This window comes from Pyrgilauda ruficollis, unplaced genomic scaffold (genome assembly GCF_017590135.1).
Source record: "Pyrgilauda ruficollis isolate IOZ18807 unplaced genomic scaffold, ASM1759013v1 scaffold3, whole genome shotgun sequence".
Classification (NCBI taxonomy): Eukaryota; Metazoa; Chordata; class Aves; order Passeriformes; family Passeridae; genus Pyrgilauda; species Pyrgilauda ruficollis.
In genome coordinates, this window is record NW_024524377.1 from 14,304,515 (window position 1) to 14,324,608 (window position 20,094).

The window sequence follows — 20,094 nt, forward strand, 5'->3', positions numbered from 1 at the left end:
CTTTTAGATTCATTGCTTATTTTCTAGTGCAAAGCATATGGGACTTAATGAATTATGACACTAAAACATCACTTTAATGATAGAGCAAGCCTGTACAGCTAGAAACTTTTGCCAAAGGCTGTGGGAATTAAAAAAGAAATTGAGTAACCCAAGATCAGGGTAGCTTTATATGTTTAAAGAGAAATTCAGTATTATTCTTCACCATCCTAGTCTTCACTTAAACATAATGCTCAGGATTACATTGCTTTAATAATTTACACAAAGTTTAATAATTTGTGACAGAAGGATATTTTGAGTGGTTTTAAGAAGCATTTTTCTCTTCTAATCCTATGTCACTTCTTAAAACTAAGCAGCAATTGCAAATTATGGGAGTTAGAGCAGTAAAACCTCTAATTCACAGATTTCAGAAAATATTCAGAGTTGATGATCCTTGTGGGTCCCTTCCAGGTCCAAATCTTAAGTGAATGGCCCATACAGGGATCAAACCTACATTCCTGGTACCTCAGCACCACGTTCTGCCCTGCTAAACTAATCTCAGGGTCTTGATGAAAAGAAGGACATTTTTGTTCCTCTGCCTTCAGTGTGACAACAAAGAGTAACATCAGCACTGTCAGCCGTTAATACCCTGTAGCAGTGGTTTATGTGTTTTTTCCAAAGGATTTGCGAAAGATAATTGAAAGAAAAATTGAATTTTTGGTCAAGTAGCTTAAATTCACTAGAGATCTTCAGTGCTGGATACTTTGTAAAGGTAAGAAACTAGGAAACACTAGAATATGACTGACAGAACACAGCTACTTCAGGGCTCCATTTTTACTCCTCCCCACACTAGCAAGATGTCCAAGGCCAGATCATTCCAAACCACAGTGTGCATCATCCCTGGTGGACCTCTTCCCAGTCTAGCCAAGAACACAGGCAGGAGCAGGGCTTTTACACACTCAATTTTCACCCCTAAAAGAGAATCTGAGCAACCAATCTCTTTATCCTAAGTGGGAAGAGAGGGGTGGGTCATGGATAACTTTTGATTTTTGCATCATCACCATAACCAGCCATTCACTTCATCCATTACTGAAGTAAAAATGGCATGGGCTGCTCAGCAAAAATGCTCTTTACCTTACACCCATTAAACCCAAATCACCTAAGTTCTTTACCAGTAAAAGAAATATTAAATAATCTATAAAGCCTATAGAACAAGCATGAAACTTCTGTAGCTTTTAAACTTCCATATTTTTCATTTTATATATAAAAGAGACAAATACACTCAGACTTACACATACCTTACATATTCCACAGCACAGCTGCTTTAAGTAATTATTTATATAACTATTCTTGTGTATTCTTGTGTATCACCACACACAGGCTACTGTGATGGGGAGGAGACGCCCTTCAAGATTTTCCCCAGAAGATAATTTCTACAATCACTATGGGTCCAACACAAGATGAACAGCCAGTGAACACTGAGTATCATCTTCAGAGCAGGAAGGCTAAGTAGGCTGCTGCTGCTCTGCTCTCACTGCTCCTCTGCTGGCTCCTGGCTCTTGATACCAGTCTGGTCTGTTTCCTCCAATTCACGTCATACATTTCACAGGAGACTGGAAAACCTTTAAATACTACATTCTTCACTGAAAACAATAGTTCTTTAAGGAGGAGAGTGAAACTAAATGCAGAAGTTACTTAAAAATTATAACAATCGTATAATAGTTATATATCATAGTTGAGAAGGTAATAAAGTACAAAAATTAAAGTTCTGAGTTTGATTTTCAGTGACAAAATGGAGAGGAAGTCATAGTCCATAAAACACAACCAGCTAACAAAATATCAAAGCCCAACAACAATGGTGAAACTAACACATCACTTCCAGGAGTTTCAGGTTATACCAACTTGCAGTGCATTTCAAATTGTTCTCTGAGCTAACCTTTCTTCTTCTTTAATGAAGATAAACAAGGACACACTAAATACTGAATATATTTCATTAAGTTAAATAAAGCCTGAATAGCCAGGGGTTAGCTGGGTTTAGCTTGCTTAGCATCATCAATGCCCAGTCACTCACCTAACTCTGGAGCTGACACTTTTGACACCACCCTGTGTTAATCCCTGGCCTTCCCAGATTCTTAGAGGTTTTATTCATTGTGTCTTCTCATGCTCCAGAGGAGGTTTCACTTATGCTTTCTATAACTGTTTAACCCATTCTTCCATTTAAGCCCAAACTTAGTTAAAATAACAAAGCTGCATTATGAAAGCATATTTTTGTTGAACAAATGTTCTTCCTCCCACACCTATTTCATTACAGGCCCATCTCTCGTACCCTCTTCATCCTGATAACAGTAAAATTTTGATAACAGTGTTTTTAGAGCCAGCTCCCTTTGCTGATTTTAGCCAAGTTTCTAGGACACAATGTTTTAATTTAAACATAGATCTGGTTTTATGATTTTGTTTTGCATGTGTTTGAAGTTGATCCTTTATAATCCCAATGGTCGCTAATCTATTTCAAAACAGTTTCCTAATCTTTGCTTGTTCAAGAGCTTTCCTACTGTCATCCAGTTTTCTCTCTGCAGGCAGTCCAAAATCACAGCTGCCTCATGACCCCACCCCACGTTTTGGCAGACTGCAGTATGCTATTATGCGTAAGCTGAATTCTCTAATAAGGCTGCATTATTGGTCAGGTGCTTGCTATGTGGTATGGAACTCTGGGAAGAATTTGATCTCCATAAAAACCTTTGCAAGGAGCAATGAAACTTCACAGCACCAGCACAGAAACGGAGCGGAGGCTGTGGCCTGTACAACGAAATTGAGGGTCTTTAAAAACCAAGGTTCTCACAACTCCCTTATGCACCTGATTATTTGTCTCATTTTCAGTATCATGGAGGGTGAGACCCATGTGACTTTCAAACATTTGGAGTTATCTATTTCTGATTGACTGAGCTAGGTATCATTTGTAACAGCAAGGACAGTCTCTGGAGCCATGTTTTTTTTACTTGTTCTAGACAGGGAGCCTGGACAGCTGCTTTGCAAAGTAAGTACTAGAATTTCAAGCCTGTGAGGTGGATTATATCTTGAGACCCCTGTTTAGTTTCCACTTTCAGAAAATGGACAGTTCTCTGCAAATTTCTCGTCCCTAATTCATCATATTTTTATGTTAAATGTTTCCTTCAGACTGCAAAAATCATTCCTACAATTCCATGCAGCAAGCTTTTATTTCAAGCTAGTTGAACCTCATCATGTAAGGGTGGAACTCCAGCTTCAGCAAAGACCCACTGGAGACAGAGCATGATTAGCAATGACATGCTTGATGGCTCATTCATTGAGAACAGGAGAATGCAAGTGAAAATAAAAATTAAAAAACTAAAATGCACTAATAGGAGCTTCTGTTGCAGTTCTTTAGTGTCATTATTGTCTGTTTCTACATAAGCTGTAACATTTTTACTAAATGTAACAAAGAAAAATTATAATATTAATAAAGTAACAAATGTAACAATGTGCTTACATTTGCCAAAGCTTTGTAACAAAGTTTTAACTAAATAATAACAGCAGCAATTAATCCCTGCGCAGAAGGTCTGCAAAAGCAAGGCTAGGGAAGTCAAAATACTGCATTAGATTAGTTTTGCTGAAGGGAGTGGTTTCCTGTGCTCTGAAGCATTTTCCATCCTTACAGCAGCACAGACTGCCTCAAACTGGAGCAATCTTTCAGGGATGAGGCATGTTTGGAGTTTTACTAAACAAGCCACATTCTTGTCTGCCTGCCGAGGACTACTTTCCTCCTCCTCAGTGACAGGGTCTGGCTGCACAGAACATTTCACCAGTGGGATAAAGGCAGCTTCCCCAACCACATCAACACTGTAATTTGTAAAATTCCCACTTGGGATTCTCAATAAAATGCCTACTGAAAGCTGCCTGGAATGTCAGGCATGTATTCTTTCCTTCTTTATTGTCCTCTTTACTTTCTATTTTACACAGCAGCATTGAATTTCCTCTCCTCATTTTTCAGTATTCATGGAATATACATTTTGTCTCTTAGAAACAGTGCTGACAAAGCAGACAAACTGATGAGGAACTTGGTGTGACAACAAAATTTTACTAAGCCTTCTCTGAATTCTGCCTTGCACAATATTTCTAGAAGCAGCATTCTATGCTGACCTCCTTCCATTTTCCTGAAGGATTTTAAAATCTACACTGACTTGAGAGTTGCAGTTCCCCAGTGAATGATCATGCCAGGCGCTGCTGCAGATTCCATTTTTTTCTAAGCAAATGTTTTTTAAAAAATGCTTCAAAAAATCATCAACAGATGACAAAACCAGCCCACTTTTGTCTCTGAAAAAAGCCCTGTCCATGGAAAAGCAGCCAAATTCCGTTCAGATAGATATTTATTTCCTCACTTCAATTGGGATTACATGGGATGTAAATTTGTACATAGCTGGCATCTTAGCTGCTTGTTTCTCTGCTAGGAGAGAACACTACTAGATTCCCAGAAAAGGTTTACAACAGAAAAGCGATATACTGTGTTCCAAGCAAGCATTACAGCCATCCAAAAAGACATAGTTTAATTTTAATAAGCCTGCCTCTAAATGAGAAGCCAGATACAACAATCAGTGTAACAGGCTTCCACCATGTAAGCAGTAACCCATTCATACATCTTGTAAGAAATATATGCAACATACCAGAAACTCCTGCTGGTGTCTTGATGAATTTTCCATTAAAATGAGCAATCACTGCTTCACATTTTTCTGTTGACTCCATCCTTTGAAAATAAAGAATAATTTACATAAATTAAACACTCAACCAGATTCCCATGTTTGTGATTTTTTTTTTTTTTTAAAGCACATTTCTTGCTTTTTCTCAAATCATATTTCTTGCCTTGCCTTTCCTCTCTTCACTGCTCTGGCTTGCTTTCCCATGTGTGAACAATGGAGAAGATGTTTTCTAAGAACATATAACTTCAGAAAGGTAAAGCCAAGCTCAATTAACATTTTATGCACTGTGAGACCAAAGCCAGTGCCAAACTGAAAATAATACTCTTATTTACTCAGAAATTATATTGTAGCTGTCCAAGCTGCCTCAAGTACCTCTCTTGTCTTGAAAGAAGCAGAAGGACTGACTCACTATCATTCATAATTGAATCCTTAGTGTCCATGCTGCATGCAGCAAAGGTTAATGCCACTCTTAAGAGAGGATTCAGAGCTGTCTGTACAGTTTAAGGGTAATAAACTCAAATACAAACCTGCCTGACTGCATGACCCAAACTGACTTGGCAGCTTTTAGCTTATACACATCATCTCCACTAAATGATGCACCTGGCTCTTATTTAATTGTCTCCAAGTTCCAAACAGGAGCCAATACCAGCATAGCTGTGATGGCTACTGAGAATGTATCCAAAATCCTGAGCAGGTTTGTGCACTCATGCTGTCAGATCTAGACTTAACAGACTGGGCAGAGGGCTGCAGAGCCCCTGCTGGCCTGGGACAGTTCACCTGCAGTGAGGATGTGCCAGCCCCGACTGTCACCTTGGACTCAGTCACACTGAATGACTCAGATGTGCAATTACTACAAAATATCTTTTAAAATAACTTTTTTAGCAGCTGTCTGCAAGATGATGTTTGGTTAATGTTGAACAGGTAATTTCTTTTCATTTTCTCATCAAGGTCTCTAATTCATATCCACAAATTAGGCCAATGGCCTCTGCAGCAAACAACCAGGACTAAAAATTCCTAAGTCTTGGTATCTTTTTAATTCTGATATCCTTTCTGCACAGGCTGACAAAATACAAGCATATATAACACTGAGTATCACCAAAAAGCCAGACTGAACAAGAGGTTTTCCTAATGATTCCAAAAATATCTCTTAGAGAGTTTTCAGAAGTTCTGGATTATTTGATCTACATCAAATAAATCTAATTTTTTTTTTTTTTTTTTTTTTGTCTCACATGAAACAAACACTATAATTTAGTTTCAGACTCAAGTCTGGACTTGATAAAATACATTACTCCCTATTAACCTAATAAAAGTTTCCCAAAGGCAAGAAATTAAAATATTTATTTAATGTCTACAGGTTTCTTGGAAAATTTTAACTTTAATTAATTATCCAAGAATTTTCCAATACAAGAAAAATGTTCACCTTATAGAAGGAAAGAAGTTCTAATTAGCTATAGAAGCAATACTTATCCTGTAACTTATGTATACTATATTTATGTATATAAATAAACACATAAAAATAACTTCACTCATGTATATATAAAACACAAAATGCATAATAGAGAAACATTGAGAAAGTACTTTAAAACTATTCTAATTTCTTCAATACAAGTGAGGTTCTGGATACACACAAGTCTTTTTGACTTTTGCATATGATTCTAGAACACTTCCAGCCAGAAAGAAATATAGAAAATATATTAGAAAAAATATATCCTACCATATTTCCTACCATACCACAGATTCAAGGCAGAGGTGGTAAACAAGTTTAGGGAGAAGAGGCTGAATGAGAGCAAAATGCCAAGTGAATTTTACTGTGGGTGTTAGTGGATTCTACCCTTCACAGTACCAAAAAGTGAAAGCTACATATAAAACACACATATTAATGAAATTAAAATGCCCAGTTAATTTTACCTCACTTGTTGATTTTTTTAAAGGGGACAGGAAGAAATTTTAGCAAAGCCAAAACTTGCTTGTTTTCCTCTCTTAAATAGTGAATATTGTTCTATTATTTCTGATTTTTTTCCTTTGTTATACCTTCTTGAAACTTGATAGTTCGACAAGCATATGAAGTTGGGGGTCAGGAGGCTGGTGGGGGGAGAGATTTAAAAAAAAAAGAAAAAGAAAAATCACAGTGCCATGAAATATCCCCCAGCCAACTCACAGGAAAACCAATCCCTAAAAATTTTGGCCACACCAGGAGATAAATTTGTTCAGTTCTTTTCTGTGCACTAATTTTAGATTCTGATATTTGTTCAAATACAGAGCTATTGTATATTGGCTGAACATCTGAATTACTGAAATTTGATTTCACAGAGATTTTATATTTTAAGAATACCAATTCTTTGCTTGAAGCATGCTTTTATTTTTGATAATAGAAACCTTCAATTTAAAACCTCTAAATTTTGATTGTTTAAAGCAGAACTTACATAAATAAAAACAGCACAGAAAAAACTTTGATTAAGAGATCCCAGAAAAAATAACTACATTAACTAGAGAAAAAAGTAGATTCATATGGACAGAATATTTAGGAGGCATTTACTAATGTATGGAAAATATTTGTTCATTTTGATTTGGGTGAGATATTTGACTTAGCACGCCAATATTTTAAGATGAGATTTACTGTTAAGTGAATAAAAATATTTTCTTTCCCAGTCGACATCATGTTAATGAGCCTGAAAATTCAAAGGGCTGATGTTCAAAGGGCAATGATGAGTTCATTTTCTCCAAGGAACTAATGAAGAAAAACAAAAAAAAAAAAAGAGGCGTGGGAGTGGAGAAGAAGGTTCTTCCTTCTGGTCTGCTGCCTGTGATTCAAACTTCACAAGCCAGAAAAGTCACAGGAGAAGTCTCTGTGAAGCATCACGTAACCCTTGCTTACTGGCTCAGGGATAGAGGAGAAAGGAGAAGTACAGAAAAGGGAAGGAAGTGGTTTAGAGTGAATTCTTACTCGAGATAATTGTCCAGTAAGAGCAATAAATTTAGATTTAGCCATCTAAGCAAGATGAGACACAGCACTACCAAAGGAAGAATTAACAAAATCCTGCTGGACAACTCCATTTCCATCTTCCTTCTCTTTACAAACTTTATAATTTCCAGTAATTTCTGCCTTTTCCACCTACTCTTGCGTTTTAATCCAAACAAAGGAAGAAGGCTGCCAGCATGGCTAACAGCTGTACCTTGCAAAGCCAACACCACGGCTTGTCCCACTCGAGTCCCGCAGTATCCTGGTGGAGATCACCTGCCCAAAGGGCTTCAGCATGTTCTCAAGCTCCTGCTCATCCATTGAAAGAGGCAGATTGGAAATGTATAAGTTAGTCGGGTCTTGTTCTTGTTGCTGAAAGAGAATTAAAATCAGTTGTTATTGTTGGTGCCACTTACATGTTGAATTTAAAACAAACAATTGCATATGAATTCTGGTGCAGATTTTTACTTCTCAGACCCTTTTTAAAGGCTGCTCTTTCCAGTATTAGTGACCTCCATCTTCTGCCACTGCCTGCAGCATTCCTGAGAAAGTTCCCTTTATCCTATTACTGCTGACACAAACATTTTTAAGTAGAGATAAAGGTGAATAATTGACCAGTTTATAGCCCATGTTAAAACTCCATGTTTTGAATTTTTCTCAAAGGAAAAAAAAGTAAAAATGAGATAAAGGAAAGAAATTAGCAGACACGAAATGCAAGAGCGGTGGAAAGCACTAAGAAAGCCACATGTAAATTAAGAAGAGAAAAGACTGGGATGACAATTGGAAAATAACACGAGGAAAAAATGAGAAAATGGATTTAAGAATATGTACATTGCCATAAAAATACAAAAATAATAGTGATATAGAAGCAAGTGGGACACTGTCATTGCCTTCCACACATGAGCATTTTTGACCTTTCACCAAACTTTTAGGTTATACATTCAAACAATACAAAAGTCTTCCAAAAACTTTCTCTAGAAACAGACAAAATGAGAGAGGAGGGCAGCCAGGAGATGAGCAATTAGGGAGAAGAAAAATGTAGCCATATTTTTGCCATTCTCCTGAACTTAGGCTATCACTACTTTGTGTTATCTATGTATGTGCCATGAAATGACACCTCAAAGAAACCTTTTTTGTTGGAATTGATGATTTCCAGTGTTTGTCTACAGACTTCCCAGCGGTGGCAAGGGAGCACCTCTTCCATGCTGGTGATCACTGCCCATGCTCTGTACTGAAGCACCTTCTTCATCTACACAGATTGATGTGACATGGCCCTTAAAGTTGTTCAGAACTTCGATGTCACCACTGTCACCTTGGTATAAATTTAAGTCTCTGCAGGATGCCCGCATTCAGCAGAACTCTTCTAGCATCAGCAGTGATATGATCTGAAATCAATTTTATTGATATACATATACAATTTTCATAGAATCACAGCATGGGTAAGGTTGGAGAGGACCATGTCTGGTCATCCTAGATCACATTGCACAGCATTGTGCTCAGACAGGTCCTGGATATCTCCAGTGAGGGACACTCCACAGTTTGTCTGGGCAACCTGTTCCAGTGGCAAGCACTGCACAGGAAAGAAGCTCATCCTCATTTGCTGGTGGAACTCCCTGTGCATCAGTTTCTGCCCATTGTCCTAACATATTTATTGGTCCCAACATACTTGATTGCATAGTCTACAATGTATTTTCCTTCTGTAAAAGAGGGCTGACTGGCTTGCAAAGAAGTTTGAATCAAACCAGACAACAAAAACAAAACCATACGAAAACACAGCACTTGCCTCCTGCCATTAAAGCATTTCTTAAAGTGATTATACTGGATGGATGGTGATATCCTCTCATGCAGAACAGGCAGCAATTTGTCCTTAAGCCCCCCCTATATTAATAATATTTCAGTACTTTTAGTAGCATATTGTATAATTTTATAACTTGCTATCTCAGATATCACCTCTCAGTTTGGGTTAGTTTTTCCTAGGAGGGGAAAAAAAAGAAAAAAGAAGAAAAAGAAAAAGAAGCATTTGGCCTTGGGGGGAGGTCACACCTTTTAGGCACAGAAAGGAATTATCCTGTTCCAAAAACAGTGAAAATTAAAAATGGGGAAGCAAATTCTAGGCTGAAAAACCTTTACTTATTTGCATTTTTACCCCAAGCCTCACATTCAGTTCAAATGAGTTAATATTTTGAAGTTTTCCAAAGAGGTTTTTGAAGAAATTGGAATAAAAGTCCTACAGGAGGAAAATGTTCTTCCATTTCATCCTCCTGATGTGCATGCCTCTGCCACTGGCATGACTGTAATTCCTAGCCATACCAAAATCCCACACACCTTACAAAACCACCTTTTCCAGCTCCCAAGTGTTGCCCTCATTGGTGCCTTTAAGGTCCATTATAAATGGCATTTGATTACTCTGTATGATTTTTCTTTTATTACCTAGTAGAGACATCTCCCTTCTAAAACAACACTGAATCTATACCGTACACAGATAAGTTTGGGGCTCAAATTATCTTATCATAGGGTATCTGAATTCTTTTTCCTATTAGAAAAATCAACAGAAGGAGAAGACAAGAAAATGGATTCACTGTGAGGCCATAGTTGACATTAATATTAATAGCTGGGCAGCATTACAGTAGTTACATCTTGACATTCAGCTCAAATTTCCTCAGGCAGGAATGTGAGATGAAGAACAGCTTTCACAGTGTTAGAACTGGTTTGTTACTTAGATAGTATTAGGCAATTTTGTTTTGCACCTTGAGATGTGTAGGCTTAACTTCCTTCTTTAATGAGTTATATTAGCAAAAGCTTTAAAGGAGGTTTCAGGCATTAGCATTACAAAATTGCACTTGCAGCCATAGCAAGATTTTTTGAAATTCCAAATAGTATTTGAAAGGAAAAGTTTTGAATGTTTTACCTTTTATTATAGGCTGTAAAATATATTGCAGGCAAATATCCTAAAACTTCCCTAAATAATCTAAAACAGTCTATCAGCTGGAAAGTCAGACTTCTTGCATATTTTTATTTAATTTCCTAATGTTTTTATTCTAGAATAACAGAAAAGTATTCTTATTAAAAATTCTAACATTTGAAAGATAAAAAAGGCCCCATTTTGTTCACAGTAGTAACAGTGTAATTTACATGCTAAAAACAAAAAAACCAAAAGAACAAAAACCAACCAACCAACAGGTTACATTCAGAATTACCCAACAGAGAAAGAAATTCAGTCAAGTGCAGAAACTCAGAGAACCTGTTCAGCTAAGTGGGTAGAGCACACTCCCCTTCTCTCAGGCTCCTGTTGCAGCCCAGGGCTCACCAGACTCCCACATTATCCTGGCACTGCACTCAGGATGAGACCATGAACTTTCCCTGCCAAAAGGGGCACAAGGACCTGCTGTCATTCACTGCACATGCTGGGCATTAGATGCTTGTACTCACCCACCTCCCAGAACACTTCCTGCCACAAAATCATCTAACACTACTGCTAGGGAAGGCAGTGCTGCACTTTGGAAGAATATTAGCAACTTCAGCACTAATCCACATTACAAAGCTCTTGGGGAAAAAGAGAAATAAGAAGTGCATCTGAGGAAATTGTTCTAAGGAAATTGTTTTCTCTGAACAGAAAGCATTTTGTGATGGAAAAATTTTACTTGTGGCCCATGAAACAATCTGTATTTTGCATTATTAATTACTGGGGTATGGTCAGGTACATGCTGAATGGCTGACTGGAAACTACCACTGTTTTCCTGACCCTATCTCCACATCAGTCTAGTTCAGCCTGAATACTCCCAGGGATTCAGTTACTTCTGGTATGATTTTTTGATGGAACACACAGACCACAGCAGACAAAGAGGAGTTTGAAGACACTTCTACACATGTCCATAGCTAGAACTGGTAAAGATGGAAGGCACAGGAGGGAAACAAAAAGCGAAGAAGCTGCCAACAGATGAGGATGTCTCACTGAAATCCTGGAAGACAACTTGAAATTTCTTCCATCTGTAATTCTTCTAGCAAAATAGTTCAAATGCCAACAAACACATTCCACAGTGCACTGAGGTGGTATCTGCACTGCAGTTGCAAACCCACTGCCACCCTGGGGGACAGCAGCAGTTCAGCTCTAAGGATAAATCACAGAGCCACAGAATATCTCAAGTTGGAAGGGACCCATAAAGATCACCAAGCCCAACTAGGTCAGGACAGATTAATTTAATCCACTACTTCACTTTTCAAGGAAAGAAAGGGACCGCCAATGGTTCACAAAAGGGCTCATTTATAACACTCATTTGCAACCCTTATTATTGTTGGCATAGATACAAAGCAAGACTGAACTTTTTCTAGAGTGTATTTGGAATTTTATACAGTTTGACAGTGGAAGATTTATACCAATTAATGCGCGAAACACATCCTCTCTTCCTTTGAATAACTTATTTCACCATGCAGCTTCTGTCATGTCCAGCAGGCTACTAAACCTTGAAACAGATATCTGGGTACTGTTTTGGGTATTGTACTGGATTTTGGGAGATTGTAAGCAGCAAGTTAGCTCCTTCCCCTTGTAACACGTCGGATTTCCAAGCTGAGTTCCAAACAGCAGCCACCGCTAGGATTCTCCTTCCATCTCTGTGCTATCTTGCACAGAAGGCACTGCACACACAGATGTTTGCCTTTATACAAGATTTTTGTCATGGAAAATGGTTACAGGTAACAGTTAAAACTCAGAAAGTTAGGAGAAAGAAAAATTATTTAAGTCATCCCTCTCTCTCTGGCAAGCAGGAGTTTAATACTTTAAGTTCTGTGCATTTTTTCTTTACCAAAACCTGTCTCACCATTGCTTAATTCACAGTGTTATTACTATTCTGTCTCAGAGGAGAAAAAAAATTCCTTTGATATCTGAGTTTTTAATTCCTCTTCTGGAACTGAGAAAAAAACAAAAAGTGAAACCAGAGAAAATACCTTCCAACATAACTCAGCTCAAACTTTGCCTTTGCACTAATAATTCTTAGGATTTAAAGGTAGGTGTTCCTCTGCTTAAAATCCATTAAATTGTATAAGCCACTTTCCCCTTATATACCTTAAATCTCTTGAAGTTATTTGCACTATTTTACGGAAATTATGAAAAAAATTTACTAAAGTCAGTGGGAAATTCTCTAATATTGGGCAGCATGCCTCCATTAACTTATAATCTACTGAATATAATTTTTTTAAATTCTATACAATTTAGGAAAACTGCTTAATTTGAGTGTCTTCATATCTCATGCAGTGTTTTCCTTAGTTAACAGAACCTTCAGCAGATCCTGAAAGATGCTGAAATTGCTCAGCATTTTCAGATTATGGGCAATGTCTGGGAATTTGTGGGCTACTGTAAGTATCCACATTACTAAGAAAACTAGCAAGTCTTGTTTTTAGCAATACAAGTCATCAGGTTTCTATCAGTCTTTTCTCTCCAAACACCTTCAGCTGTGTCTCCAGAAGTTCTCTACCAGAACATAACAATATAAAGACGGAGAGCAGAGCTCTTGCAGAGTAACACACTGCTTTTTCCCAAAGAGTTCCCAAAGACAATAAGATACAGCATTTCTTACAAAAACGACAGGAATGATCAACTGTTAATATTTATTTCTGCAGAAAGAGGTGACCAGGACTCCTACATAATGTGAAGTGCTCTACCATCATCTGAAAGAAATTAACAAAAACCTCCCTGTGCGTGTGGAATTGTTCCTAAATTGCTAGCAAGAAACTTGGCAAAAGGCAAGGACATCTGTTTTCTGTTGCTCTGTGTAAGGTCAGAGAGAACAGATAGCCATTCACAAACATGTGACTAGGCACTGCTCACAGCAAGGAAGATCCTCTGCCTGATAGGGAAGGGATTAAATGCTTGTCTGCCTTCATATAGATACTACTTCAAAATTCACAATTGGCCAGTGTCTCACTGAAATATGTCTGTTTTAGCCACAGTTTTCATGCTGTCTGACCACAGACTGTTAACAACACAATTCAGGGAAAAATCACTACCATAATCGTTACTAGTTCTCCAGAACTGCATATGATTAATACACTAAACATTTAAATTTATTTTTACAGGCACATCTGTATTAAGAAGAATTTAACTACAATAAGCTTTGTGATCTCTCACTTCATTAATACATTCCTTTTTTTATTTCTCAGTGATTTTGCTTTCCCTTTGCTAGAAGGGCAGGAAGGTGCTACCTGGGAGCCCTGAATGAGCCCACCACAGCTCAAAAGAAGGCACCAGACCTTGTCAGAACAAGCCACAGCACAACTTGGCAACTGAGATAAGACTTTTGTGGGTTGAAGCTCTTTACTCAAGGCAAGTGTTTGTTAGCTGTCTATTTAGTGCACTTGCAATTCCTGAAGTGATAGTCATGTGGCTCCCAGGTAAGCAAAATTTGGCTTACCTTCAATTTATTTTATAATGACTTTTAAGAACTTTTACGATTATAAGGAGAAAAATTTATTATATTTATTTAAAATCTGTTACAGTAAGATTTAATACTACTACCTACAAACAGTAGTACAAACTAGGTAAAAAGAAAACTTTTCAAGACAGTTGCTAAAAACTGCTGTAGAAATCTGCTTGAGTTAGCTCCAGTTTGCCTGTCATCTGTTCTTTGGCATTCAGAAGCCCAGATGCAGAATAAAAAAATTGCAACATACCTACCTTCTCCAGTTAGATTGAGTGCACTAGCTGCCATGGTAACCTTAACTATTTTTCTTACTTTGCTCTGTAGGAATGAAAACTGATTTAATTTTCCAGAAGGTTGTCACAGTGAAGACAAGTACTATAAGCAATACATTACTGAACTTCAAAAAAGTTAGCTGTTTCTCATTTTGCTCAATTAAAACCATCTTCTTCATCAGCAACATAAAGGAAGATCTGCCTTCAATACATTATGCTTATTATCTGTGGAAAAGCCTTGATTTCTGTTACAGAGATGAGGACAAGCAGCTAAGCAGCTTTTCCCTCCTGAAGTTCACACTTTATATGTGACTATTCATCTTTTCCAAATACACTTGGGAAAAAAGTCACCTAGAGAAAGTTTAAGGTATAAGAGCTTAGGAAGGAAAGATAAAGCTACCTGTACATGGAGAGTACATCACAATTCTGCCTTAGTAACCATGAGTGAAAAATACTAAGATTGCAAATTCAGGTCATTTCTACACTCCAGAGGATCAACATGAACTCAGACAATGGGCTCATATTCATCATAAGCTAAAACCCACCCCCACATAACAAGTTTCAGAATTTGATCCGATGATTTGAGGGCCTGTAGACCACTTCAAAAAACACAAATTGTGCCTTAAGAATGATGGAAATCAGTATGTGATGGGAGAACATCCTTTACATTGTCAGCACATTGTTATTCAAATAAGAAACAATTGTTACGTTGGCCCTATTTTTTTGCACAAGCTTAAAATATTTGAAAGTATTTAGTGATAAGTTAATGTGAGAGCTAATACAAATAAGCAGGACCACACTTCATTGTGTCAGCGGAAGCAAAGATTTTAAGGAGGAGGAAATTGTAACATTATGAATCTGAAGTCCTAAGTCCTAAAAATGTGCAACTCTGGGGAAATCTTCGATGGATAAACAGTGAGTCTTCCCACAAAAATGCACATTAGTGCATAGAACAGCATTCCTCGGCTCAAATTAACAAATCTCACTGACCACAGAAATCTTCCATGTCTGTGGACTACTTTCATGGCTTCTATTGTAAGTAGTATATGTTTTCTAGGGGTTATGCTTCCATAGGAAAAAAAAAAAAAAAAAAACCAGGAAAACAGAAACTGAAAATAATGAATATGAGCCATTTAAGTTGTAAATTATCTTGACTATTTTACAGTGAAGGTGTACATATAGAAGAACTACAAATCTCACGAGGAGAGAGAGAATTGAAGAGACAGGAGAAGACAAGGTCTTCAACAACAAAATGCAGGGCATCATTGAATCCATCTCCATCACAGCTGTGTTGGACTTGGATGGCCTAAACAATTTTAAATACTACACTGATTTTAAACACATGGTTGAAGTTCAATTGTGAGAAAGTCTATTAATACTTCTTGTGATGCCTACAGTACATTGGAAACTCTTTGCAAAAAGTAGTAGATAATTCCTTATGTAGATATAAGCCTTTCTCGATTATCTCCAATCTGTCAACCTACCAGGAGATGGACAATCTGGTTGTACAAATGTCTCTGCCAGGTCAGGAAGGAGTTAACACTCAGTGAAGTCTGAGCTGGCAGAGCCAAACTGGTATTCTAGCTGGCTTGTGCAGCTCTATATTGCTGTCAGTATAATTTAGATGTACTCTTGCTGACTTTATCTGGGCTGCAAACACAATGATTCTCTTCCTGTCTTAAGTTTGCTGGACAGAAAGATGAGAAGAAATGTGGTTTTTATTAACCATTCTTACTTAGTAGCTCTTTTTTACCTTTTATGTTTATACATTAGTTTACATCCAGAAAGTAAGAATTAGTCAACTTTCCATTTGAAACAGTTACTTCAGTAGCTACAATTGAATTCAGTTAACACCATTTGACAAGGCAGAACATGGTCTGAGCAGCGACTTGGATGCTTTATGTTAACCTCAAAGTCAAAAGCCTATGAGAATTTAGGTGTCTGATATCTCCATAGCATTTATACCTCACCATTTCTAAAACATCCTTACACAGTCTCAGTATTTTAAATTTCCATTCAAAATACCAATATATAGCTCATTTTCTGTGTGCATCTATCTTCCTATACACAAAGTCCCTTTCTGCCTGCTCTGAATAATGTAGAAACCTAGAGCTATCTCACTTTTACTTGTGGGGTGGTGGGAAGAGAAGAGAGTTCTCAGAAGAATCAGTCTGACAGCAACAACAACTTTTCTAACAAACAAAACTGGCAGAGCTTTTCAATACTACTACTAATCTTACCTAAGACTGCACACCTCTATAAAATCATTGCTTTTGAACTTATGATTCTTCGTATATAATTCTCTAGGAGCAAGAACATACTCCAAGAAAATAAATTTTGATAAATTAAGAGGAATCAGAATAAAAATTGGACACCCAGCAGTTACTAACTAGTTTAGAAATAACATTACTCTTGCAAGAGTATTTGTATTGATGAATTTGATCTCTTAGTAAGAGATAATATACTGGTTTGTACAGGCAGATCCTGAAACAAGCTGGCTGCCAGTAGAGCTCACATCCTCTGATCCCCTCCCACAGGCACTTACATAACCTGAAAAAGATGGACTTACCACTAGCAATACTCAAGAGGAAGAGAGGAGAGGGGCAAGAGCTTATTTAATAAATTTTCAATTTCCATCCAAAAACTACTCCCATTCCCTGGCTATTCAATTACCATCTTATGCAAATTCTTAGTCACATTTTCTGGCCAAAAGGAAACATTGGAAACATTTGCTTCAGCAGTGACCAGAAGACACTGGTAACCAGCAGAAAGCAAAACTCTTCCCAAGCTGCTTGGTCTTAGCCAAGGGTTCCCAATTCACATCTCAGAAAGAGCAGTGTCAGTATTTCATGAGCAGTGGACTGACACAGGGTTCCATTATCGTGGCATCTCCTGAGCGGTGGCCACTTCTCCACCAACAGTGATCCCCAGAACAGATTTGGCAGGATTTGGCCTGAAGCCATATCTTGGGCCCTGGGCCTTCCCACTCTGCTCAGCAGCAGCAAAACATAGCAAGTGGGATTTTTTTCAAGTCAGATCAACTTGAAAGCAAACTGCCAAATGCAGCACGATTTTACCCCATGGATAGGAAAATAATAATCATCATCATCATCATCATAGTCATAATCATAATGTAATCCACTACTTAATATTTTTTAAAATAATATAACTGTAATTTGAAGTTACCTCTAAAAAACAGCAAAAATTTTAATATATAAAAATCAGAACCACTTCCACTAAAGCAGGATTTGCAGATGAACTTGCTGACATGAGTAGTTTTTATCTCACTGCCCTAGAGCTACAGCAGGACACTGCAAAAAGGACTTTATGGCAGCCAGAGTCAGAACGTGGCTTCAGCAATAACATTTTCCTCCCTGTTCAGCTGCTGTGGGTCAGGAACCATGTCTGGGGGTAGGGTGAGAGCACTGAGGAACTGTGCTGCTCCTCACACCCTGGGCACAGAGTAATTACAACACCTTCCCATGGATCAATCACCCCAATAGGCATGGATTTCCTCTTTGAAACTGCAGCAGCTGTGGTGGTCAGTAAGGAAATCAATTGCCCAGACATACAGGAAACTCCTCAAATCCTTCTCTGGGACACTCAGGCTTAAGCCTGAAGCAGTGTCACTGCAGGACCACCACCCACGGCACAGGTGGTCACACGCAAAAGGATAAAATACTAAACACAAAACCACAAACTTTTATGGTGTTTCACATGTGAAGGGTGGGATTTGCAAATCTTGCCCAAGCAACTGTGACTGGCCATTCCCAGGTTGAAGCATCTAAGCAGAGACAGGATTTTTCAGACAAAAGGGGAGCAGCATTGCCCAGGGGGGAAAAAAAAAATCCAATGGCTCAAAACAGACAAAAATCAAAGTAGTCAAACTCATAGTCACTAGTGACTGTTTGTTGTGGTCCTGTTCATTGGGCTGGTTTTGGGGTTGGTCTTTTTAATAATTCAAACATTCTCTATGTTAAGAAGCAGAACAAGATTCACTGGAATGCAAAACTCATAGTTACAGGTTTCCCACAGGTCACCAAGCTTGTCACAGGGTCAGAAAACTACCCAAACCTTTGGGATATTTTGATGTACATTATTTCATTAATGCTAACAAAAAGAAATATTATCGATCTCGCAACTGTCAGAGGAAATGAGTCAGAAATATATACTATAAAAGAGATTAAGAAACTATTCATTAGGTTACTATAGTTAATTATTAGAGCTTCTCCATCTACTCAAGAAAACAATTAAATCAGACATCAAAGTTCAGTAATAAAATGAATTCACATTATTTCAAAATCTCTTTTTGCCCCTCCTACTTAAATATCATATTCATAAGATGGCAGACAGAACTTTGAAAAATCTGGGATATATTTTAAAGTGATCACCTAAAACCTAAAGATTTAATAAATGGCCTTTACTAAGCATACATAAAACCTTGTAAAAGGGAAAAACCCCAAGTTTTCCAGTAAGTATGTATGTTTGTGTCATGGCTGTAATGAAACATGCATTAAGTATGAAACATATGGTTTCCATTTTGTTGCCCTGGAATCCATCCAAAGACATTTATGTTGTTAGCTTAACTGTTCTCTTTAGCTGAGAAGCTGTGGAAAATATCTCATCTGAAAAAAATCTGTACCTAGTGGATAACTATAAAAGATTTGCTAGATTTTTAGCAGCAAACTTTAATAAAAAAGCCTCTGAGATTACTAGATTTTAGCTTTTTAAAATTATTATATAATTTTCAAACTAAAAACAAATTTGCTTTAAGAGGTACCAGAATCCTTTCAACAGATTATACTGGTAATATTTTCTTTCGTTAACAAATTTGTAGAGGTGTTTATGGCTCTTTTTTGGAACCAGGCCATCTGACCTAACAAGAATGCAGATGGTATCATTACTAAAGCATCATCTCCTTAATTTCATAGAAGAGCACTGAAGATGCTCTGAAGATCACATCTGGCTAATAAGCTGGTTCAGAGGAAAGGTTCATTAAAAATTAGAGAAAAAGAAGATAACTCTCATTCTGTTATTTTTTAATAATTCCTGGATTTGCCTTGATGCAAAAGTAGGTCAGCCAAGAGCTGGCTAAGAATTTCAAAGTATCTATCATGAATGCTCAGATTCAAATTTTACTTATATTAGCAGAAAATATACTAGAAGGGCTGAAAAAAAGTTCAAAGGTTAAATTTTGCCATGGTATACTTAAAAATTAATCCCTAAATCACAAGGCTTCTAACCTCAGTAACAGACAATCTATTAAACCTTTCATACCTTTGTGCTGTAAACCAATTCATTAAGCCTGCTGTAGTTTTTACAAACCATTGCTAAATGTTGTTTGATGAAGCCAATGGAAAAGAATAAATTGATAAATGCAACGAGATCAGTTTGGAGACTTTACCATTTCATGCTTCTTTATTTAATTAGTTGAGATTATTTGGGATATGGCAGACAAAAGTCTCCATTTTATTACCTTAATAACCACATGGTTTGAGGACTGTGCTCTCAGTAAAGGGCCCTGCAGCTGGAAACTCCACACTGCCCTTGTTGTGCCACTGTACAAGCTTGTTCACCTTCACAACCCACTGCAAGAATTAGCTGGTTATTTTAACTCACCTTTGCCATCTGCGCTTGGACTCCACTGGCCTTTAAAGCAGAAACTGCCTTCTGAGCAGCTGCTGGGCTGTCAAAGTCAACAAAACCATAACCTGAAAGAGAAAACATCATTTTGTTAACAAGACAGCAACCAGCTTACAAAAAAC

At 37.5% G+C, this 20,094-nt stretch overlaps 1 protein-coding gene across 3 annotated transcripts in view; it reads right to left on the bottom strand.

Moving 5' to 3' along the window:
• RBMS1 (RNA binding motif single stranded interacting protein 1) overlaps window positions 1-20,094 on the bottom strand; it is a 142,488-nt gene that overhangs the window by 17,879 nt on the left and 104,515 nt on the right. For all 3 annotated transcript variants that reach the window (XM_041472958.1, XM_041472957.1, XM_041472959.1), the window contains exons 4-6: window positions 19,949-20,040; window positions 7,859-8,016; window positions 4,653-4,732 (exon numbers count right to left, since the gene is read on the bottom strand). In XM_041472958.1, coding sequence (XP_041328892.1) covers window positions 4,653-4,732; window positions 7,859-8,016; window positions 19,949-20,040 — 330 coding nt within the window. The remainder of the gene's footprint in view (window positions 1-4,652; window positions 4,733-7,858; window positions 8,017-19,948; window positions 20,041-20,094) is intronic.